The sequence below is a fragment of the Pelophylax lessonae genome (assembly GCF_965119305.1).
Source record: "Pelophylax lessonae genome assembly, chromosome: 1".
NCBI classification, from domain to species: Eukaryota; Metazoa; Chordata; class Amphibia; order Anura; family Ranidae; genus Pelophylax; species Pelophylax lessonae.
This window is the reverse complement of record NC_138768.1, coordinates 302,988,533-303,013,032: the sequence shown is the minus strand read 5'-3', so window position 1 is coordinate 303,013,032 and position 24,500 is coordinate 302,988,533. Positions and strand designations below refer to the sequence as shown.

General features: G+C 45.5%; 1 protein-coding gene across 1 annotated transcript in view; it reads left to right on the top strand.

The window, feature by feature from the left end:
- Window positions 1–24,500, top strand: part of RBM19 (RNA binding motif protein 19) — a 148,705-nt gene that overhangs the window by 105,976 nt on the left and 18,229 nt on the right. The window contains exons 21-22 of the mRNA XM_082253230.1: window positions 13,650–13,766; window positions 24,115–24,220. Coding sequence (XP_082109356.1) covers window positions 13,650–13,766; window positions 24,115–24,220 — 223 coding nt within the window. The remainder of the gene's footprint in view (window positions 1–13,649; window positions 13,767–24,114; window positions 24,221–24,500) is intronic.

The following is a 24,500-nucleotide window of genomic DNA, read 5'->3' as shown; positions in this document are numbered from 1 at the left end:
TTGTAATTATCCATTATTTACTGTATTTACCAAAAAAACTCTCTTTTATATATATGCTACATATGCCCATTACACTGTGATCAATTAGTACAGGTTCCATCACCCAGGTTTGTCATATTCCCCTCTTTGCCCTCCCAGAGTTCACCCGGCACAGGTAACCCCAGAGCATGACACTCTGGGGACTGACAAGGACGATGGGGATCATACCCCTTCAAATCCTTGTCCCATTCCTGTGTCGGCAGCCTCGGAACATCTTCATTATACCCTTCACGTCAAATAGGCAGGGTGCGCGCGCAGCCTATCGGCGCGCGCACCACGGCCCTACGCCGACCTGAGCCCGGACCGTCCTGAGATATGCGCGCGCAACTCCATCGGCGCGCGCATCAATCTCCCACGTCGACCCGGAATCCCGATCGACATCATGACGTACGGCGGCGCTACTGCGCATGCGCCGAGGGATATAAAAGGCCGGGGATTTCTAACAGGCCGTCACTTCCCTCCAGCCGAGGGATGATACGGACGCCCCAGGATACGCAGCTCTGGACTCCCATTCTACCACACAGCCCTACCTAAACGTAAGTTCATCATCCAACAATGCTTTACCTTTTGCACTGTTGGATGTACTTTTTACTAGTGCTCACAATGCCTTAAGGCTCATCAGCACTAATTATTCTTACCAGGGAAACACCAGGATCCTTAACCAGGGCTCCCCCTGCTGTCTAGAATCCGGAACTCCCTGCAAATGTAAGTCACTAATATTTTAATATGTATGCATATCAAGCAAAGAAATCCGGCCAACACCAAACCCAATCTGCCCTATCATGCAGGCTCAAAATAAAGCAAAGTGAGAACACAGCCTCTACTGCATTTGGACTACCATAACCAAGACCTTCAACACCAATTGTAAGTGATCAGCACTAACTCTGATAGTGCTCTAAATACAATCACAATAAATATTTTTATCTAATTGGTGTCATATATGTCATATATTCTTCAGGCCATTGAGAAGGACTACCCCCTTCCTCACATTATCAAGCAACTCTTACAACATGTAAGTTTGCTTCACACATTTCTACTCAATTTTACTTATATTCAGTTGGCAACATTCACCATTACCACATATCTTTACAGACAGCCATTCCTCCAGAAATCCTGTTGAACATTCTTGGAGGGCAATGGGAATACCAAATCCTGGGACCTGACCGTTGAATCACATGTATGTGCATATTCTATTATTCACTATTTTTACAAATAGTGTTATACTACAATAAATCTCTAATATATACTCACTATATTTTTCAGATATGGTGACCCCTTCCCACTTCCTTGACAAAGGCAATATACCTATGCCGAAACGCGTCGGAAGTCTGACAAAGATACTCTCTCTCAAGCTCACATTTATGAGCCTTAAATAGACAGAGTTCTTTAAAGTCACCATTTCCACCTTGTCACCTTTCGTTCTATCTTCACCTACTCACATGGGTCTATAACCCATTGGCACTTACTGTGTTTATATTGTTTGTATCATTATTTTGCTATCAGCATATTATTATTATTTTTTAATAAATATAGCATTTTACTAAACCCGCAAAGTCCCAATCTCTTGACCTGAGGCATCAAACTTGCTCCAAAACCACTTTGTGCGCTTGCAGAAATTCCAAATGGAGTCCATTCGGTCGGTGGTGGCATCTTTGACTTGGGAATTTTTTGGCTTCCATCGATCTCAAAGAAGCATATCTCCAGGTCCCCATATTCGAGGGACATCAGCGATTCCTCCGTTTCGCGGTGGCAGAGGAGCACTTTCAATTCGTGGCTTTACCATTTGGTCTCGCCTCGGCTCCAAGAGTTTTTACCAAGGTCCTAGCCCCTGTGCTGACCTTGTTGCGTCAACGAGGTATCTCCATTGTGGGGTATCTGGACAATCTCCTGTTGCGAGCAGTTTCCCCCGGATCTGCTGGAAAATATCTCCATCACGATTCGGACCCTTCAGAACTTCGGGTGGACGATCAATGTCACCAAATCTACCCTGACTCCGTCTGTTTGGGTCACCTATCTTGGGCTGATTCTGGACTCTGCTCTTCCTTGGACAAGCTTCAGAAGTGGCAAAGGGCGGTCCAATTGCTGATGGAGGCCGATCAGTCCTCCTTGCGGGCTTGCATTAAGGAACCAGGGTCTGATGGTCTCGACCTTCGAAGCAGCCCCATTTGCTCAGTGTCACACAAGAGAGCTGCAGAAAGAGATTCTATCACAATGGAACAGGGATCCTTGGTCATTGGACCATAAGATTTGGTTGAGCCATCTCACGAAGTCAGCTCTCTCTTGGTGGACCCAGTCACCGGTCCTGGGCCAGGGCAAGTCCTTACTGCCGGTATTTTGGACGGTGGTCACCACGGACGCCAGCCTATCAGGCTGGGGTGGAGTGCTGGGGAAGCTCTGTGTTCAGGGAACTTGGGAGTCAGAAGAGTCTTCCTTGCTAATCAATATTCTGGAGCTAAGAGCGATCAAGCTCTGCCTGCTTCACTGGACGAGACGGCTACACGGCTCTCGGGTTTGGGTCCAGTCGGACAATGCCCCGGCCGTGACTTACATCAGCCATCAAGGGGGCACCAGGAGTGCCCTGGCGGCCAAGAAGGTGGCCGAGATTCTTGTATGGGCGGAACACAATGTTCCGGCTCTTTCAGCAATCCACAAATCGGGTGTGGAAAATTGGCAAGCGGATTACCTGAGTCGTCAGGTGTTGGTTCAGGAGGAGTGGTCCCTGCATTCGGAGGTGTTTCCTCTCATGTGTGTCAGGTGGGGGACCCTGGACGTGGATCTGTTTGCATCTCGCCTTAACAGGAAAGTTCAGAGGTTTGTGGCCAGGTCTCGGGATCCTCTGGCCGACGCCACAGACGGTAGGGTGGCTCCTTGGAGTCAGTGTAGCCTGATCTATGCCTTCCCTCCGCTCGTTCTCCTGCCAAGGTTTCTTCGCAGGGTGGCGATGGAAGATATTCCGGTCGTTCTGGTGGCACCAGACTGGCCTCAGCGGTCTTGGTGCGCAGAGCTGGTAAAAATGGTCGTGGATCCTCCATGGCGTCTTCCTTTGCATGAGGATCTACTATCTGAAGGACCGATCTTCCATCCTGCTTTACGGTCGCTGGTTTTAATGGCTTGGCTGTTGAAACCAAGGTGTTGAGGCATAGAGGTCTTTCGGATTTGTTGATTCCTACCCTTTCGAAGGCCAGGAAGTCGACATCTAGGAAGATCTATCATCATACGTGGAAATCACACATTTCTTGGTATGAATCGCAGCAGCTGCTCCCTCGCTTGTTTTCTGTAGCTAGGGTTTTGGCCTTTTTACAAAAAGGGGGTTGAGCAGCGCTTGGCATTGGGCCAAGTTTTGGCCTTGGCTTTTTACTTCTAATGTCCGTTGGCTACTCATTTTGACTGGTTTGATTCGCACCTTCGTTCAGGGGGTACGTCATCTAGCCCCTCCGAGTTGATCTCCCTTACCGCCGTGGGATCTTAATCTGGTTTTGTCTGTTCTTCAAAAGCCTCCTTTTAAAAATATTAGGGAGATTTCTCTGCTTTCTTTGTCGCAAAAGGTTACCTTCCTAATGGCTATCACTTCTGCCTGCAGAGTCTCTGAGTTGTCTCTGAGTGGCGTTGTCCTGTCGTTCGCCTTATTTGGTGGTCCTGCCCCTCACATTTCTCCCTCATCTTCACAGCGAGGTTCCCCCTGTGTAGGTTGCCCTCACCTGCCCCCTGTTTCCCCCCCTTAGTCCCTTTTGGGTGGCACAGGTGTATTTGGGTAGGGGGGCTTGTCGGGTGTTGGGCCGGAGAGTGATGGGTGGGTGCCGCTGTCTTTCTTTTTGGGGGTGCCCATACCTTGATGCTGCAGGGGGGGGCCCCTCCTGGTGGATGCCTCTTCCCTGGGGTCCATTGGGGTCCCAGGTCCCATGCAGCGCCAAGTGGCGCCGCCATTTTGCTGTGAATGTTGCATTCCCAGCTTCGGCGGCCATGTTTGTGTAGTCCAGTGGCCATGTTTTGGGTTTCCCATAGAGAATAACGGCTGCCATTTTCTTGTAGTCTGAGTGCGGTGATGTGCTGCGGGGGCCTCTAGTAGTACGCTGACTCTTCCATCGCAGTGTGGCAGGTTGTTTGGCACTCTCCAGCTCTGGGGTGGTGAGTCTCTGGGGGTATACGATCCTTCCTTTGCTATACAGCGCTGCGGTTGCGCTGATTCTTGTGGTGTGAGAGGGGTTCCCCTTTTAGGCTCTGGTTAACCCCTTGTTGGCAATGGAGCCTCTGGTGCGTGTATCACCACCTGACCCACTCCTGGAAGCTGTGGGACCCTCTGGTTCCTTTTCTGTGTCTTGTCTGTTAGTTTCTACAACTGGGTGTAGATTAACGTTTGGTTCTGGGTGCCATCAAGGGCCAATTTCTGCTTTGACTATATTTTCTGCAAAGGCCGCTGGCGACGAAGTCCTTGGTTCACACCTTTGGGCAGGGAGTTTGCAATCTGGCTCCTCCAATGCGATCCCTGGTGCCTCCGTGGGATCTCAGTTTGGTACTGTCAGTGCTTCAAAAGCCTCCCTTTGAAAATATTCAAGAACTTCCTCTGTTCACTCTGTCACAGAAGGTGGCCTTTTTAGCCGCTATTACTTGTCTTATTGCTGATCCTGTCAGGCATTCCTTCCTAAGGCTGTCTCAGGGTTTCATTTGAATAAAGATATTGTTTTACCGTCCCTATGTCCTAAACCAAAACCTCCTAGGGCAAATCTTTACATTGCTTGGATGTGGTAAAGACGATTTGGGTGTACCTGGCGGTGACTGAGCCAATTCAGAAATCTGATTCTTTGTTTGTTCTTACAAATGGACCTCGTAAGGGACAGGCCGCGTCTGCTGCAACCATTTCCAAGTGGATCAGGTAGATGGTGGTGCAGGCCTATTTTATTAAGTGTCAGGTTCCTCCTTTCCCCTGGTAAGGCACATTCTACGAGGGCGCTAAGTGCCTCCTGGGCCTTTCGTCATCAGGCGTCAGTAGTTCAGGTGTGCAAGGCGGCTACGTGGATGTCTGTACACACATTCACTAAATTTTATAAGGTGGATGTACTTGCATTTTCGGATGCGGCGTTTAGCGTCAAAGTTTTGCAGGCTGCGGTTGCAGAGGCTTCTGCTTCTTGAGGGTGTAATTTTTTCCTGGTCGTGAGCTCTAGTTGACCCTGGTTGAGCTCCGGTTGTTACCTAGTTGGCTATGTTTAGCCTTGTTGGGACTACGTATTGCTTTGTTTTTCCCACCCCTCATGTTGACACTGCTTTGGGACATCCAGTGGTCTAGAGACTGGAGCTGTGTCTGTCAGTGAACGAAAGAGAAAACTGGATTTTTGTCTTACCGTAAAATCCTTTTCTCTGAGGTTCAATGACAGACACGGCAACCGCTCCTCTGTTTGGTTGAGCTATGTGTTCTTCTGACACTGCTTAATACAAACTGAAGTCCTATAGCAGGATGGTGTACCTTCTTGGACTGCCTCAGGGGCGTACCCAAACTTGTTTCCGCTTAATCCTACTCCTGAAGATACCCAATGGTCTAGAAGACATTCGAGCTGTTCGAATTTATCTAAAGTCTGTGGCTTAATTTCCACAGTCCTCATTGTTTGCTACAAAACTGATGTATAGCTGAGCTGGGAGGGGTTATGTCTAGGTGCGGACTGCCTTTTTTTGTGTGACCAATGTCCATTTACCTAAAGGTGTAACAAAAACAATTACTTTTACTTCTTCTGTGTTCTGTGATGTACTCCAAGGAAAGGATTTTACAGGTAAACCAATAATCCTAAAATCCTGCCGCTGTTCCTGCTCTTGGTGTACTTTGTATCTCCGGTCTCATTTCACCGTAAACCTCCAGTGACTCATCACTTATGTTCGCCATAAACTGTCATCATCACCATCTACCTGGGTTTGTAAGTACTACAGCCCTGTCTTTAAGGTCTAGTTGCCTACTGCTGTGTGAAGCAACATGTCTTTCCATAAACACACAGGGCAGACTTGCCAACACGGGTGACCTAACCTATAATATATGATTGGTTCTCAGGGCATTTATTTGGTATCATTGGTTCTCAGGGCATTTATTTGGTATCCCCCAGGGACTGTCTACAGTCCAGAAACTGAGACCCCTCTTGTTGTAAGGCAATCATCACCATAGTCTCCGGCCGCTCTGATTAGAGGAGTTTCAGCTTCTTCCATGTCCACTTCGGCCTTTCTATGTGTTTGTGCAAAATTACTGCAGCATGCCTCAATGCCATCTCTAAGAGAAGTTGTCTCTTACCCTCCTGAGTCCTCATTCTCTCCTTTCTCTATTATCTTCCCAGACTGTTTAAGCTCTGCAGTTTGTTGTCATGGGACAAGTTGGTGAACAGAAATGGAATCGGGCGTCTTTGGGATCCCACCTGCCTGATTCCGCCAGCAAGCTGGCACTGCACATGGGTAATCATAGGCAGTGAGACATTTCCTGTTCCACAGCTGCACAGATGGGGAAATGTCTCGCTGCCTGTGATTAGCTGTGTGCAGTGTCTGCTTCCTAGCGGGATCGAGAAGCTGGGATCCCGAACACGTCCGAGCCCATCTCTATTGCTGAAGGCTCTGAGAAGACCATATTGTCTGACCCTGAAGATCCAGTAGTTGCTGGGTTCCTTAGAATCAGGTAGTTCCCCTCAACTTGTGGCCTTCTGTTCTTCAACTTCTGAATCTTATCTATCCAAAACTGAGGCCATAATATTTCCTCCCCCATGTGCCCCTTCCCTTGACTTCTCTGTTGAGATTGATGGCACAGCTCCGATGGCATTGTCCGTCCCAACATGCCAGGATCCTGGACTCTTAACTCTCCTTTTGGCCCCAAATTACTACCTAAATTTTGCTGCCTAAACCTCCGCAGCATCTCTAAAATACACCCCTTCTTAACCAATGACACCACAAAGCTTCTAATGCACTCCCTGATTATCTCTCATCTCCACTACTGCAGCAAATTCCTCATTGACTTACCTTTACATTGGCTATCCCCCTTCAGTCTTTCATGAATGCTGCTGCCAGATGTGTCCTCCCTACCAACCATTCAGTGTCTTCTACCCCTCTACATTGATCCCTCCACTGGCTTCTGTGCACCCAACAAATAGAATTTGAAAATACTAACCACTTACAAAGCCATCCACAACTCTGCCCCCAGCTATATAGCTAACCTTGTCTCAAAGTACCAACTAAATCATTCTCTTTGTTCTTCCCAAGACCTTCTGCTCTCTAGCTTCCTCGTCACCTCCTACCATGCTTGCTTCAAGACTTCTCCAGAGCCTCTTCTATCCTCTTGAACGCCCTACCCCAATCAATTGTATCAATTGACCCTCCCTTTTAGATTGTAAGCTCTAAGAGCAGGGCCCCCTGATTCCTCTTTTGTTTAATTGTGTTGTAACTGTACTGTCTGCCCTCATGCTGTAAAGTGCAGTGTAAACTGTTGGCAGACTATATAGCTCTTGTATAATAATAATTGTCAGATAATTCTCAAGTCCTATGTCCTGGAATTTTAGTATCTGTGCTTCTGTCTACAGGTCCCTCTCAAAAAATTAGCATATTGTGATAAAGTTCATTATTTTCTGTAATGTACTGATAAACATTAGACTTTCATATATTTTAGATTCATTACACACAACTGAAGTAGTGCAAGCCTTTTATTGTTTTAATATTGATGATTTTGGCATACAGCTCATGAAAAACCAAAATTCCTATCTCAAAAAAAATAGCATATCATGAAAAGGTTCTCTAAACGAGCTATTAACCTAATCATCTAAATCAACTAATTAACTCTAAATACCTGCAAAAGATTCCTGAGGCTTTTAAAAACTCCCAGCCTGGTTCATTACTCAAAACCGCAATCATGGGTAAGACTGCCGACCTGACTGCTGTCCAGAAGGCCATCATTGACACCCTCAAGCAAGAGGGTAAGACACAGAAAGAAATTTCTGAACGAATAGGCTGTTCCCAGAGTGCTGTATCAAGGCACCTCAGTGGGAAGTCTGTGGGAAGGAAAAAGTGTGGCAGAAAACGCTGCACAACGAGAAGAGGTGACCGGACCCTGAGGAAGGTTGTGGAGAAGGACCGATTCCAGACCTTGGGGGACCTGCGGAAGCAGTGGACTGAGTCTGGAGTAGAAACATCTATAGCCACCGTGTACAGGCGTGTGCAGGAAATGGGCTACAGGTGCCCGCATTCCCCAGGTCAAGCCACTTTTGAACCAGAAACAGCGGCAGAAGCGCCTGACCTGGGCTACAGAGAAGCAGCACTGGACTGTTGCTCAGTGGTCCAAAGTACTTTTTTCGGAAGAAAGCAAATTTTGCATGTCATTCGGAAATCAAGGTGCCAGAGTCTGGAGGAAGACTGGGGAGAGGGAAATGCCAAAATGCCTGAAGTCCAGTGTCAAGTACCCACAGTCAGTGATGGTCTGGGGTGCCATGTCAGCTGCTGGTGATGGTCCACTGTGTTTTATCAAGGGCAGGGTCAATGCAGCTAGCTATCAGGAGATTTTGGAGCACTTCATGCTTCCATCTGCTGAAAAGCTTTATGGAGATGAAGATTTCATTTTTCAGCACGACCTGCCATCTGCTCACAGTGCCAAAACCACTGGTAAATGGTTTACTGACCATGGTATTACTGTGCTCAATTGGCCTGCCAACTCTCCTGACCTGAACCCCATAGAGAATCTGTGGGATGTTGTGAAGAGAAAGTCGAGAGACGCAAGACCCAACACTCTGGATGAGCTCAAGGCCGCTATCGGAGCATCCTGGGCCTCCATAACACCTCAGCAGTGCCACAGGCTGATTGCCTCCATCCCACGCCGCATTGAAGCAGTCATTTCTGCAAAAGGATTCCCGACAAGTATTGAGTGCATAACTGAACATAATTATTTGAAGGTTGACTTTTTTTGTATTAAAAACACTTTTTTTTAATTGGTCGGATGAAATATGCTAATTTTTATAAGGAATTTTGGTTTTTCATGAGCTGTATGCCAAAATCATCAATATTAAAACAATAAAAGGCTTGCACTACTTCAGTTGTGTGTAATGAATCTGAAATATATGAAAGTCTAATGTTTATCAGTACATTACAGAAAATAATGAACTTTATCACAATATGCTAATTTTTTGAGAGGGACCTGTATATCACTGGATTATCCCCCTTGGCTGGACACCTGATCTGGATACAGCTGGACAACAACAAAGTGCTGGCTTTCCAGAAAAAAGGAACAGTAGCTCTTGCTGTTAGGTAATTCAAATTTGACCTGTTCACTGTCCTCATTCCAAGTGCAGTCAGCAGAAGAAGTAGTTCAAATTTGACCTGTTCACTGTCCTCATCCCAAGTGCATTCAGCTGAAGTTCATGCTTCCTCAGCTAGTTGCATCTGGACATGATAGACAACAGAGTACATTCCAGGACCTACAGTGCAAGTGGAGGATGTTGAATGTGGGCTCCATGTTCTGTTGGTTCAGCTGCATGGTGAGCAGGCTCCTCTCTAGGTGCAGAATCTTTTGACAGTGGCAGGGAATGCTCTGGTGTCTTTGAAGAATCTGTGCACCGGGAGCTGCCTTTCCTCCTCCAGTGCTTCTTCTCATTTGCTTCGAACAATCAAATGGGAGGACTTTCTGGCAATCTCCCTTGCTATGGATTGACCCAGGCAGCTGTTCTATGCTGACTTAGTAAGGCTCCTGACCGTTTCTCCATGGGCTTTGATACCTCTTTGTTGGATATGGGGAGTCAGGAGAATCTCTGAACTGCATTCTTCCTTGCTATTTTTATGATGAAGAGATTAACCTCCTTCCCTTCGCCTACTCCTTGTATGAGGAATTTCATGATATCTTCCTCTATTTTTACCATTGTGACTCTGTGGGATCAAAACTAGGTTCTGTGTTCTCAGGAACCACTGTCACACCTTTGAGATAATTCTACCTCTGTTCAACCTCAAGGGTTCTTCCGTGGTAGTCATTGCTTCTGTGAGGTGAATGTCTGCCCTGATAGCCATTTCATGCATAGTACCCAGTTAGGGTTCTTGGGCTTTTAATTGGAATAGGTGATTTGAGACTTGTGACCTTCTTACGCAGGGTTGCTCTGGTCTTCCCTCCACTAGTACATTGTTTTTTTTTTTTTTTTTGGTCCCTCAGTCCAGCCCTAGCTCTCTGAAAGGAGGTGTCCTTTTTTGTGTTGACCACCGTTCGGGCTGTGAACTTTTTTTTTTGTGTCTCTGTTGGTCATCCTAGTTGATTCCTGTAGGCTGTTCAGGTTTCTTTTAGCCCTCTGGATAGATCAGGTAGACCAGCGTCAAAGCTTATGGTCTTAAATATTGGTGTTCTCCTTCCATGTCAAGACCTTCCTCACCGATTATCTGTTTTCTTTTTCTTCTGGCATCAGGCATTGGTTCTCCATTCTAGGTAGCCATCTGCTTTTTTTATTTTCAGGTGTTTTGTTACCGTGTGGATTCCACCCCTCAGTTGGACTGTTTTTGCATGTCCCTAATGTTTAAGAGTTCCCTTATCCCTTAATAGCTCAGCAAATCCTTTTCCTGGTGTTCATAGGAGACATGGATTCCACACCTCTGTGTTTATAACCATGTTCTTGATGCTGCTTGATACAAACTGGGGCATGCTGGTAGTTGGAGCTGACCTACAGTTTTGCCAGTGACCATTCCTCTTGTTAGATAGTATAACCCTAAGGTAACATACTTCCTGTGTCCCTCAATGGACTTCAAGGAATGTATTTTACAGGGAGTACAAAAATCATATTTAGTTTTCCTCAGTAAAACATGATGTTCTCTTTTTTTAATTTGTTCCCCAGCCATTTAGCTTCCTGTACATTTTCTCACAGAAGTCTATTACAGGTATAGATGTGGCTCATGTAACAACATATAAGAACTTTAAAGGCCCGTACACACGATACGAAAATCGGAAGGGAAATTTCGTCCGCCGAACGATCTGCCGATTTTCGGATTGTTAGTATAGTGCTTTCGACAGCCGATTACGAATTTTCGGACAACAAAAAATGGATGTGCAGGCTATAAAATTTTTATCGTACGTCAACACAACGTCCGATTTTCGTTTAATTAGTACAGTTTTTATCCGAAAAAAATCGTAAGAGCAAGACTAGGCATGCTCAGCAAAGAAAGAACACATACAGTGCCTTTCGAATATTTTCGGCCCCCTTGAACTTTGCGACCTTTTGCGAAATTTCAGGCTTCAAACATAAAGATATAAAACTGTAAATTTTTTTGAAGAATCAACAACAAGTGGGACATAATCATGAAGTGGAACAAAAGTTATTGGATATTTCAAACTTTTTTAACAAATAAAAAACTGAAAAATTGGGCGTGCCAAATTATTCAGCCCCCTTAAGTTAATACTTTGTAGCGCCACCTTTTGCTGCAATTACAGCTGTAAGTCGCTTGGGGTATGTCTCTATCAGTTTTGCACATCGAGAGGCTGAAATTTTTTCCCATTCCTCCTTGCAAAACAGCTCGAGCTCAGTGAGGTTGGATGGAGAGCGTTTGTGAACAGCAGTTTTCAGTTCTTTCCACAGATTCTCGATTGGATTCAGGTCTGGACTTTGACTTGGCCATTCTAACACCTGGATATGTTTATTTGTGAACCATTCCATTGTAGATTTTGCTTTATGTTTTGGATCATTGTCTTGTTGGAAGACAAATCTCCGTCCCAGTCTCAGGTCTTTTGCAGACTCCATCAGGTTTTCTTCCAGAATGGTCCTGTATTTGGCTCCATCCATCTTCCCATCAATTTTAACCATCTTCCCTGTCCCTGCTGAAGAAAAGCAGGCCCAAACCATGATGCTGCCACCACCATGGTTGACAGTGGGGATGGTGTGTTCAGGGTGATGAGCTGTGTTGCTTTTACGCCAAACATAACGTTTTGCATTGTTGCCAAAAAGTTTTATTTTGGTTTCATCTGACCAGAGCACCTTCTTCCACATGTTTGGTGTGTCTCCCAGGTGGCTTGTGGCAAACTTTAAACAACACTTTTTATGGATATCTTTAAGAAATGGCTTTCTTCTTGCCACTCTTCCATAAAGGCCAGATTTTTGCAGTATATGACTGATTGTTGTCCTATGGACCGAGTCTCCCAACTCAGCTGTAGATCTCTGCAGTTCATCCAGAGTGATCATGGGCCTCTTGGCTGCATCTCTGATCAGTCTTCTCCTTGTATGAGCTAAAAGTTTAGAGGGACGGCCAGGTCTTTGTAGATTTGCAGTGGTCTGATACTCCCATTTCAATATTATCGCTTGCACATTGCTCCTTGGGATGTTTAAAGCTTGGGAAATCTTTTTGTATCCAAATCCGGCTTTAAACTTCTCCACAATAGTATCTCGGACCTGCCTGGTGTGTTCCTTGTTCCTCATGATGCTCTCTGCGCTTTAAACGGACCTCTGAGACTATCACAGTGCAGGTGCATTTATACGGAGACTTGATTACACACAGGTGGATTCTATTTATCATCATTAGTCATTTAGGTCAACATTGGATCATTCAGAGATCCTCACTGAACTTCTGGAGAGAGTTTGCTGCACTGAAAGTAAAGGGGCTGAATAATTTTGCACGCCCAATTTTTCAGTTTTTTATTTGTTAAAGTTTGAAATATCCAATAAATTTCGTTCCACTTCATGATTGTGTCCCACTTGTTGATTCTTCACAAAAAATTACAGTTTTATATCTTTATGTTTGAAGCCTGAAATGTGGCAAAAGGTCGCAAAGTTCAAGGGGGCCGAATACTTGACATCACTTCTGAAGTAGAATTATGTCGTACGGGAACTTTCGTATGAAAGTAACCTCTTCACTTTCGACATGAGACTAGCATGCAACAAAAAATGGTCGACAGATCATTCGATAATCTGATCATGTGTACGGGGCTTTACTCGCATAGATTTTATGCTGGAAATAGTGCTGCAGGCCCAAGTTGGTGAAGTCCATTATTTTCTATAGAATAGTTCATATTCCCATCGCACACGTTCCTGGATATAGGCACATTTGTTATGCATGTTGCAGCGATCACCAGCTGGACACTGGATACATCACAGATAAGTATATATGTTCGCCAACACACTATGGATCTTGCATAGCAGTCTTAAAAACTTTTTATTGCAGAAGGGTCACATCAGGATAAGTGCAATGTTTTGTGGCCATGCAGGACTCCTTTGTCACGCATGCCTGATGAAGGGGTCCTGCGTGGCTCCGAAACGTTGCACTTATCCTGATGTGATGTTATCCTTTTGCAAAAAAAAGTTTTTTTGGCTGCTATGCAAGATCCATGGTGTGCTGGCGAACATATATACTTATCCATTATTTCTATAGAACGTGTCTTGGTCTGAGAGATGCCGTTTATATTTCTATTCTTGGAAACTGAAGATTTTAATTAAATGTGACTGCATTCAGCTGATTTTATTCCCTTTGTTTTTTAACTGAATAATAATTATTAAATAGGGGAATATTTACGCCCAAATAGATTTTCCATCTTTGATAAATAGACCTTAAATCGACAATAAATCAACTTTAAAGCTTAAAGCATACTGTAGATTACTGTTATTAGCATAGAGGAAACAAATAATATAAAACCTATATTTTGCTAACTTCAGGGAAAAGGCACCTACTGATCACAAGAAACAGAGAAGCAAAAAACAGAAGACCTCGAAGATTCTGGTTCGAAATGTCCCTTTCCAGGCTACTGTTAAGGAAATCCGAGAGCTGTTCAGGTTAGTAAGCCTTTTATGCTGTGTTGCTATAATAAAAAATGTTCACCAGGGGGAGATGTGGTATTGTGCTTATGTATTGTGCTTTGGAATTCTGCTTTGAGCAAGTATATGTAGGGAGAGTCAAACATTAGTATGCTGTATGTAATGTTACAACATCTTGTCATCTTATTACCACCTGATTGTGAATATCTGTGTATTGTGATGTGCAGTGTATGTAGTGTTGTGCCCAATGGAACTGAGTGACCTTGTGTCTTTTTTCATGCCACTGTTTGGCAACACTGCAGTGTTCACGCTTGACTATCTTTGTTCTCTACGTTCTTGGTATGCACTGAGGACACATTGTGTAGACTAAACACTATTTTTAAAGATCTGGGGGGGGGGGGGGGGGGAGCATCTTTTGAGGTGTTCAGGGGGCTCTGAAAGGAGTTGGCTCCAAGATTTAATGTCGGGGGCAGTAAAGGCTTTTCTTGTAAGAAAAACATTCCTGCGAGGATTTAATGCATCCCACATTCGTTCTGTTATTTTTCTGTAACAGGATTATTGCCTGTAGCATGAACTGTAGGTAGAGGAGGGAGTGAGACCTGGGGAGAGCAGGGCAAAGAAAAATGTTTCATATATTCTTCTGAAAACTGCTTTATGGGAAATCGTGGTAGTTAAAGGGCCAGCAAACCTAAGAACTTGAGTTGTGTTATAGAATAAACCTGTTAATTGTATCTTATTATAGACAAAGATATTTGGGAGAAAGCTGTTATAGATTTATATGTTTCTCTGCATGCTTAACATCTGCTCAAGTCATCACACAGTTTTTAGGTACCTGTGCTAAATCTGTGCATTTGTGTGTAAATTGCTGTACAGCTTACTCTGCTTTTTTAGCTGAGTATCAAGGAGTGCTAGCAATGCATGTTAGGTTCCCCTATTTTGACACCCATGCCTAAAGGGCCTAATACCTTGTACAAACTGATGTCCAAGGGAGCACTTGGCATTTTAAGAATATATAACACGTCTTGATATAGATCTGCTTAAAGAAGAATGTTTCTTTATTTTGTGCCATATCTGGGACAGCGTCAAGCGCTAAGTAAATACTTACTATGTTCATGAGGGTGCTGGATATGAGTCTGCACTGTGTCCGTCTTTAAAGCCCTAAAGGATTCTGCAGGGAACCTCTTTTTTCAGAAGTGGACCTTGCACTCCATCTCTATCCTCCTGAAGAGATGCCAGGAAATGTAAAATAACCCAAATCTGGTGAAGTGACACTATAGAACAGAGCACTGTAGCATCTTCTAGCAAGATTTGAGTTAAGCATCCCTTTTAACAGAAGGAAGGTCAGGTCCACCTTGCCTAGGTGCCATGGGCGACCAGTGGTAAGGTAGTTATATTAACTCATTTTTTTTTATCACATACTTTTTTTTTTTTTTCAATTTTTGCAGTGTTATGAGATGGGGTTCACACTAAAAATGTGAATTTGAATGTTAAGCTAGTAAAATTATTGATTATACTTTGGTGACTATTTATAAAGTCACACTCTTTGCAAACTAGATACCTTTGCCAAAAGAATGCTACACTGCACTGGTATTTTACATTCCATGTACAGTATAAAATGAATAGCATAGTGTGGAGCCTGCAGTGACCTGCAGATTGACTCACAAGAACACTGTCACATGTCCTGTGACATGCTCTTACTTCTTTGGGCAAACATTTTTGCCCTGTAATTAGGATAGAGATTGCTTTGCTTCATGCAAGTGAAGTGCTATCCACATTCATAAAGCACACAGCAGTGCTATACCAATGTACTGGAGTAGCAATACCTCTTCTTTAAAGATGGGCCCGCAGTTGCCCAGCAAAGATATAATATCCCTCAGTATGGGAGCTTTTGATCGTGACAGCATTGGACTATGTCTTTGTAACGTGAACTGAAAAAGTCACCTGTATTCCCCATTGAAAGCCTGTACTAGAGGATGACAACACATAAGCACAAATGGGAGCTAGAGATGGTGGTGTCACCCTAAAACAGGAAATGGATGTGGTTTAGGCCTCATTCAGATGGGTGCTTGCTCTTGTATTGCGTGCAGGAGGCCTTTGTTTTGGCATCTGCATCTGTCCCCCAACCTTCCGCAGGCAGCCTATGGAGGTGGATACATATGTAGCGTCTGCAAAGACATAGCTGCATGTCAAAATTTAAACCCTGCCCCAAATGCACACTGTCTATTATAGACTTTTATAATTGCTTAAAGACAATGAGGTTTATTAACTAAAGACAAATATACTGTGCACTGCAAGTGCAGTTGTTCTAGATCTGAGAGGAAGCTCTGAAATGAGGGGAACCTCCTGCTGATATTTATCATCCAAACATGTGCAAGCAAAAATGCTGTTTTTTATTTTCCTTGCATGTGATTAAGTATTCTTTGCAAAAGGAAGCTTTACCTCATTTACTAAGCTTTGGAGCAAGTGCCTTTGCAATGCACAGTATATTTGCGTTTAGTAAATCAACCCTCTCAAGAGAAAAATTTAAAAAAATTAACTTATTGGTACCGGTGTCAGCAGTCTTGCAGAAACCTGACCCACAGATATCTCCTACATGTTGAAGATCTCATTTGGATGTTGGTACTATGACCCATATCTGGTAGGAATGCCTTCTTACACATTCATTTTTAGGTGGGGGTGGGAGAGGTTATACAGATTTACACCTTGGTTACAGGGTGAATTTTCCCCAAGTCTCCACAACTCTTCTGCTGTCCATGCTAGCTGGATCCCTCAAGGAAATTAAACCAGGGATAATACAGCTTTATTCTCAAAGCAGACAAAACTGTTATCCCATAACTCTTTGAGCGACCACAACTTCATCCATTGCAGAATGGGTTTGCAAATTAAACCAAATTCATAAAATAGAAGAAATAATTTCCTGGTAGAAAAATGTGCAAGACCAGATCATGGACACCGGGCTCTCCTGAATACATTTCAAATCCTCAAAACGCTTAATCTTCCTACTTTATGACCGATGTTTGGAATGGAACATTATTCATCCATTTCCTATCCCTACCCTCCTATTTTCTTTCTTCCCATTCTTTTTTTAGCCTCTTCTGCTGGCACGTATACCATTTCTCTCTAAGATATTTATACCTAGTATACAGCCAACAGAAATGACCACCTAATACGTTTATTTCCTTTGATCCTCCACACCATCTAGTGACCATAAAGTCAGTTTTCCTCATTGAGGCATTCCAAGAAAATACCACATTATGGCAAATTGATGAAGCTGATGTTTGGAGGAAATGCATTAGGCAAGATACAGTTAGAATTTGTGACTTGTCAGCAAATGCTTGGAAGAATACAAAGGATATTTAGACTATACAAAATACTCAAAGGCATCCAGTGTATGTATATGTAGAATTCCTTTTTATTTTTCCATGCTAACCATTTTTTATGAAAACTATTTGCACAATTCCTTCAAGTTGAATATACAGTTATGCTCATACATTTACATACCCTGGCAGAATTTATGATTTCTTGACCATTTTTCAGAGAATATGAATGATAACACAAGCTTTTCTTTAACTCATGGTTAGTGTTTGGTTGAAGCCATTTATTATCAACCAACTGTGTTTACTATTTTTTGTAAATCATAATGACAACAGAAACTACCCAAATGACCCTGATCGAAAGCTTACATACCCCAGTTCTTAATACCGTGTATTGCCCCCTTTGACATCAATGACAGCTTGAAGTCTTTTGTAGTATTTGTGGATAAGGCTCTTTATCTTCTCAGATGGTAAAGCTGCCCATTCTTCCTGGCAAAAAGCCTCCAGTTCCTGTAAATTATTGGGCTGTCTTGCATGAACTGCATGTTTGAGATCTCCCCAGAGTGGCTCAATGATATTGAGGTCAGGAGACTGAGATGGCCACTCCACAGCTTTCACTTTATTCTGCTTTAGCCAATGACAGGTCCACTTGTATTTCTTATGAGAGACATACTTTTTTTTTTTACTCAGGATCATTGTCATGTAGGAATGTCCAAGTACGTCCCATGCGTAGCTTCCGGCTGATAAATGCAAATTTTTCTCCAGTATTTTTTGATAACATACTGCATTCATCTTGCCATCAATTCTGACCAAATTTCCTGTGCCTTTGTAGCTCACACATCCCCAATACATCAGTGATCCACCTCTGTGTTTCACAGTTGGAATGGTGTACCTTTCATCATAGGGCTTGTTGACGACTCTCCAAATGTAGCGTTTATGGTTGTGGCCAAAAAGCTCAATTTTGGTCTCATCACTCCAAATGATTTTGTGCCAGAAGGTTTGAGGCTTGTCTATATGCTGTTTGGTGTATTGTAAGCGGGATACTTTGTGGCATTTGCATAGTAATAGCTTTCTTCTGGCGACTCGACCATGCAGCCCATCTTTCTTCAAGTGCCTCCTTATTGTGCATCTTTTTTTTTTTTTGAAAATTTGTATTTATTTAAATTTTGCACAAAATAACAGACAACACTATGCCACGCAGGGCAACACTCACAAACAATGACAACAGGTCAAACCCCCCATACATCTCCCCACCCCCCCCCCCAGGCTCCACCCAGTATGTCCAGCACAGAAACAAAAGCCTCCAGCAGTAGTATAAATACCCCTCAATTCTGTCCCAGCAAAAAAAGAGCAAGGTCATAGAACATAGAAACTAGTCCAGCACAGAAACAGTAATCAGCAACCTCATGCCTTGTTCAAAAATCGGAGAAACATCTAAGCATACGAAGAAAAGAAAAAAAAAAAAAAAACACGATGAGCATGAGAATATCAACGGTCGTGACCACCCCCCCCCCCCCCCCCCCCCAGGTAACCCTGAACAGCACCACAACAAAACTCTAAGGCTGCTCAACGGAGGTCGAGGTCGGGGAGTCTATCCATATTTTCCACACTTTATCAAATTTGCGAGGACATCCCCTAATGAGATACGTAGCCTTATAGAGCGGAGTCACTTTATTAACCTGACCCTTCCAAAAGAGGATCGTGGGAGCCAAGGGGCTTTTCCAGTGTAAGAGCAGGGCCTTGCGAGCATAGAAAAGAAGCAGACTGACCAGAGTACGGCCCTCGCGGGGGCCAAGCCATCCACCAACCCCAAGAGACAGACCTCTACGGAATTGGGGACCGGAATCTTAACCACCTCCACACTGCAAGCTAACACAGATGCCCAATAGTCCTTGACCACCGGGCACCTCCAGAAGATATGGCTGAAGTCTGCCGGAGAATGCGAGCAACGCCAGCACTCCGCCGAAGCCGTCTGATAAATGCGAGCCAGCCTCGCCGGCGTGTAATAGATCCGATGTAAAAATTTTAAGTGAATCAGGCGGTCCCTCGCAGAGACTAGGTAGGCGAAGGGGGAACTCCACATATCATCCCAGTCATCACCATCTAGGTCAGGCACCTCCTCCACCCAGCGTTCCCTACACCTACGTACAGCTAGCGGAGTGGTAGCAAACAATTCCTTATACAACTCCGAGAGGGGTTTCTGCATATCCGCCGCCTGTATCGCCGTTTCAAGAGTTGAAGCTTTAATCACCACTCGGGGGGAACCGAACTGCGCCACAAATGCGTGGCGGAGTTGAAGATAGCGAAAAAAATACTGATTCGGTAGATCATAACGCGCCTTCAGGGCATCAAAGGTGCACAGCTCTCCACCGGAGACAATATCCCCTAGCAACTTCACCCCTTTAACAGCCCAGATGGCAGGATCAGGGATCGAGGCAAAATGAGGAAACTTAGGGTTCCACCACAGTGGGGAGGCCGGGAACACACCAGTTGCTCCTGGCTCCACCAGCACCCGCATATGGTCCCAGGCTTTGATGGTGGAACGCATCGTTCCTGTCAGCCTAAAGTGAGCCTTGGACCCCCGATGTAGCAGAAGACGAAGACTCTCGTAGGAGCCCAAAACAGCCGCCTCCAGCACCGTGGTAGAATCCCCATCGTCCCCCTAAGCCAGCGACGTGCCACCACTCCCTGCCCGGCCAGGAAATATTTATAAAGATCGGGTAAAGCCAGTCCCCCCTGACCCCAGGGCTCCTGTAACACCTGCATACCAATCCTAGGAGGGGAGTTACCCCAGATAAAGGAACCTATCAGGCCATGAACGCGGCGGAAGAAGGAACGAGGGACCCACACCGGAGCCTTTCTAAGGAAATACAGAAAGACAGGGAGAAGTTTCATCTTCACCAAATGAATGCGCCCCAGAACCGACAAAGGTAAGTCGCGCCACACCTCCGCCCTGCATTTAAAGACATCCAGCAATGGGTGAAGATTTAGAGTGAGGTAATCCGCCACCCTCGCCGACACCCTGACTCCCAGGTAGGTGAACTCAGTCACCCATTTCCATGGCAACGCTCCATCAGCTGCAGCAATAGCACCGGGATCAATAGGGAGCATGGTGGATTTATCCCAATTAACCCTTGGGCCAGAGAATTTTGCAAAAGTATCTAGGATAGTGAAGACCGCCCGCAGGGAAGCATTGGGATCCTTCAAGAATAAAAGCATATCATCCGCATAAAGCGCCAGACACTCTTTAATGGAGCCCACTTCCAGCGCACCCACCTCTGGAGACGCGCGCAAGGCAATAGCCAAGGGTTCTATCATCAGGGAGAACAGAAAGGGTGAAAGAGGGCAGCCCTGCCTAGTCCCCCTACCCACCGCAAAAAAGGGAGACAGGGACGATCCAATCTTCAACGCCATACGCGGGGAAGAATACAAGAGGGAAATCCATTTGCAAAATTTAGGACCAAACCCCATGCGCCTCAGCACCACCCCCATGTACACCCAATCCACTGTGTCGAAGGCCTTGGCAATGTCCAGGGACACCACCATTCTAGTGCCAACAGAGGCATGGGACACCTGTAAATGTGTAAACAAGCGTCGAAGGTTGGTGTCCGTGGACTTGCCCGGCATGAATCCGGTCTGATCAATGTCTACCAGGGAAGGCAAGACCACCGCCAGTCTAGAAGCCAAGACCTTCGTGAGTATCTTGAGATCCACATTGAGCAAGGCAATGGGACGGTAGGAGGAACACAGGGTGTGGTCCTTACCCGGCTTGGGCAGGAGAACAACATATGCCTCGAGCATGGAACTTGGCAGGGCCCCCTGATCAAAACAAGCAGCATACAAAGCCTGGGAGCCAAGGAGTCCGAATATTGCCGATACCATTCCACCGGGAAACCATCAGGGCCCGGTGATTTATTGGGGGGGGAAGGACGAGATGGCTTTCTCAATTTCCTTCAACGTGATGTCATTGTCCAACCAGGCACTGTCCTCACCCTCCAAGACCGGAACCGGCAACCCAGACAAAAGGCGTTCCAACTCCTCCAGGTCATACGCAGGCAGGGGTGAATAGGTGTCAGAATAATAATCCATAAAGACCCGGGAGATTTCCCCCGGATCTCTAACCAGTTCCCCCGAACTAGACGTAATACATGGAACACTTATCGAAGTCCTCTGATCCGCCACCAAAAAAGCCAACAGCTTACCATTTTTGTCCCCCTTCTCAAAAAGTGACTCCGCTCTATGTTTAAGGTTGGCATGCGCAAAGTCAGTATCCAACAAAGCCAGACGCCTCCTGGCCTCCTCCAGGGCCGCATAGGTCACCGGTCCCGGAGTAGCCGAGTATTCCTCTCCAACCTACGGACCTCCAGCAGAACAGCCTCTCTAGCAGCATTAGCCTCTCTACGGGACGCCTTAATCGCAGAGATGAAATGACCCCGCATGACCGCTTTAAAAGCATCCCACAGGACCACCCCAGCCGTGGACGAGACATTATCTTCCCAATACGCGGGCATATGGGGCATCACCTTTTCCGTCTGCAGCCAACCCGGTGAGAGTCAAAATTAAAAAAGTCAAGTTCAACTACGTGTATGATACAGAGCTCCGATTAACTGTAGGCCACTCCACAGCCCCAGGGACAGAAGCAGAGGATCCAACCCAGGGCAATCCAGGGAACTTCAGGGCAGGATCATCAATGTAGGAACTGTAAAGGCCCCCCCAGCAGCAATTGAAGAGCCAGACATTTAGTAGACAGGAGCTCCAAGTAGGGGGCACAGCGGATCAGAACACCAAGAGCCCCAGACAATCCGGGAGAGCAGGGTCACAAGAGGAGATTAAATGGATTCCAACCAGTCCGCAGCCTCCCCAGCCGAGTTGAAGAAAAGGACGGATCCTTTATAATCCACACGCAGGCGGCTCGGGTACATCATGCCTTATTTCAAGCCCTTGGTCCTCAGGAGTTTGCGCACTTCATTAAAGGATCTGCGTTTTTTCTGCGTCTCCACGGAGAAATCAGGAAACAACATTATCTTGCTGTTTTCAAACTGCAGCTCCTCCTGTCTCCTGGCTTCAGAGAGAATGCGGTCCCTGTCACGGAAGTTCAAAAAGTGGACCAGAAAAGGGCGCGGGGCAGCCCCGGGCGGGCGAAGGGCCAGTGGGAGCCCTATGGGCCCTCTCCACCACATATGTCGGGGGAGGGGGAGGCAGTTTGAGCAGATCACAAAAGAACTTCTCAGCAAACAGTGTAGAATTTGATCCCTCAGCCTTCTCCGGCAATCCGACCACCCTGATATTGTTGCGACGCTGCCGATTCTCAGCATCCTCCATTTTGTCTGCCATAGCATTCACCTGGGCCTGCATAGCAATAAGTTGCGCCGAATGGGAAGCAGTGACATCCTCCACCTCAGAAATGCGGCTTTCAGTTTCAGTCAGGTGCCCCCTTATCTTATCTAAATCATGTCGGATCAGGGTACATTCAGAGGCCAGGTTGTCAATCCGGAGCATCAAGGCAGTTTTAGAGGCATCTATAGCAGCCAGGATGGGAGCAGTGATATCCCCCCCTCCAGGTGACCCCCAGTCTGTCCAGCGGCCCCCAGTAATGACCCCTCGGTACCTGAGTCTATAGGCTGTTCCAGAGGAGGGTTCCCAGCCCCCGCAGACATCTTCCCTGACTTTGAGGAGGCTCGGGTGCCTGTGGCTGCTGATGGAGAGGAGGAGGCCTGCACTGACAAGATGGCGGTGAGACCGATCGTTGAGGCCGCGGGGTCGGTATCGAAACCCTGGATTTTCTCCCCGGCATTCGTGCCCCACCTGTGCCCGATGCGGAGGAGGGCAAAACCGCCGTGAACCGAGGCACAGGGGCCACGGATGGAGCCGGATGATATCAGGATGGAGAGGAGCTTTGAGAGGACACGTCCGGCGCCTTCTACATCCCGGCCACGCCCCCTTATTGTGCATCTTGAAACAGCCACACCACGTGTTTTCAGAGTCCTGTATTTCACGATGAAGTTATTTGTGGGTTTTCTTTGCATCCCAAACAATTTTCCTGGCAGTTGTGCCTGAAATGTTAGTTGGTCTGCCTGACCGGGGTTTAGTTTCATCAGGATTGAGTTACCTTTCAACCCCTTTTAGGTATTACTGCCTTGTTTATCTTTAAAAGCAAGGCCCATATCTGGAGTCATATTTTTATAAGCTTTCTTTATGCCATTTACTCTATTTGTTGCATTGGCGTTTAGGTATGCTCTATGTCAGGCATGTCCAACCTGCGGCCCAGAACCGCAGGCAATGCGGCCCACTGCCCCCTGACAATTTTGTTTTTTGCTGGGGAAGAAGAAGTCGGGTCGGGGGCACGGCCACAGCAGCTTCCAACTAACGGTAGGCAGAGGCTCAGGGGAGGGGGGGAGGCGAGCATGTGCAGTGTTTCCGACTCCTACCACCATGACCACTTCAAGTCACTGAAGTGGTCATGGTGGTTAGAGTGTTCCTTTATTGTCTCTCTGAAGAAGTAAACCTCTGTATACTGATTCCGTTTAATTTGATCATCCTCAAGTTGTGTTAAATTAGTGCGGGGGGCACTGCGACATTTTATTACATGCCTTAACTATAGTATATATTTTATATGCGGCCAGAGAAAATTTCTCTACACTCAATGTGGCCCAGAGAGGCCAAAAGGTTGGACACCCATGCTCTATGTGTTTGCAGGTTTTTTTTTTTTTTTTGTGGTATACTTTGTCTACCTTGTCTGTTTGTGTCTTAAACTTTTTAAAAAAAAATAAAATCTGATGGACAGTGTATCATTTAAATGTAAACTGCAGGTTTGTTTGATTTGAAAATGTTGAAATTTAATTGACATGTTAAAGCTTATATGAGATTTTAGTGTTGCGTTTACTCATTCTTCCAGGTTGAAATTAGGTTACAAAACATAATAAACCCATAAAAAAGGCCACTGTAAGGGGAAAAAGCTTAAAAAAAACATTTAGTGTCTTGTATTTTAAATGGTATTAGACAGCTGGAATATAGATTTAGTTCATCATATCTATTGCTGTTCCTCAATGTAGCACTTTCGGTGAACTGAAAACTGTACGTCTACCAAAGAAGATGGCTGGCACAGGAGCACATCGGGGTTTTGGCTTTGTGGACTTTGTAACTAAACAAGATGCTAAGGTGAGAAAATACAGGTCAAGGGAAGGCATGGCTCAAACACTGATTTACATGGCTATAGATACCAATGTGCTAAAATCCTCTTCCCGCATATAGCTCTCACTTTCATTAAGTAACAATGAGGATAATGAGGCTCTTGGCAAACTAACAGTACTCGGTTACCCTTTGCCGGTATGTTCTTTTCACACACAGGTCTTACCCCACCCCTTGCTCCTTCCTACCTTTTATACAGCAGTGCCTCAGCTAGTCTTTTCTGCAGCTCTTTTCCATTATCTTCTGTGCT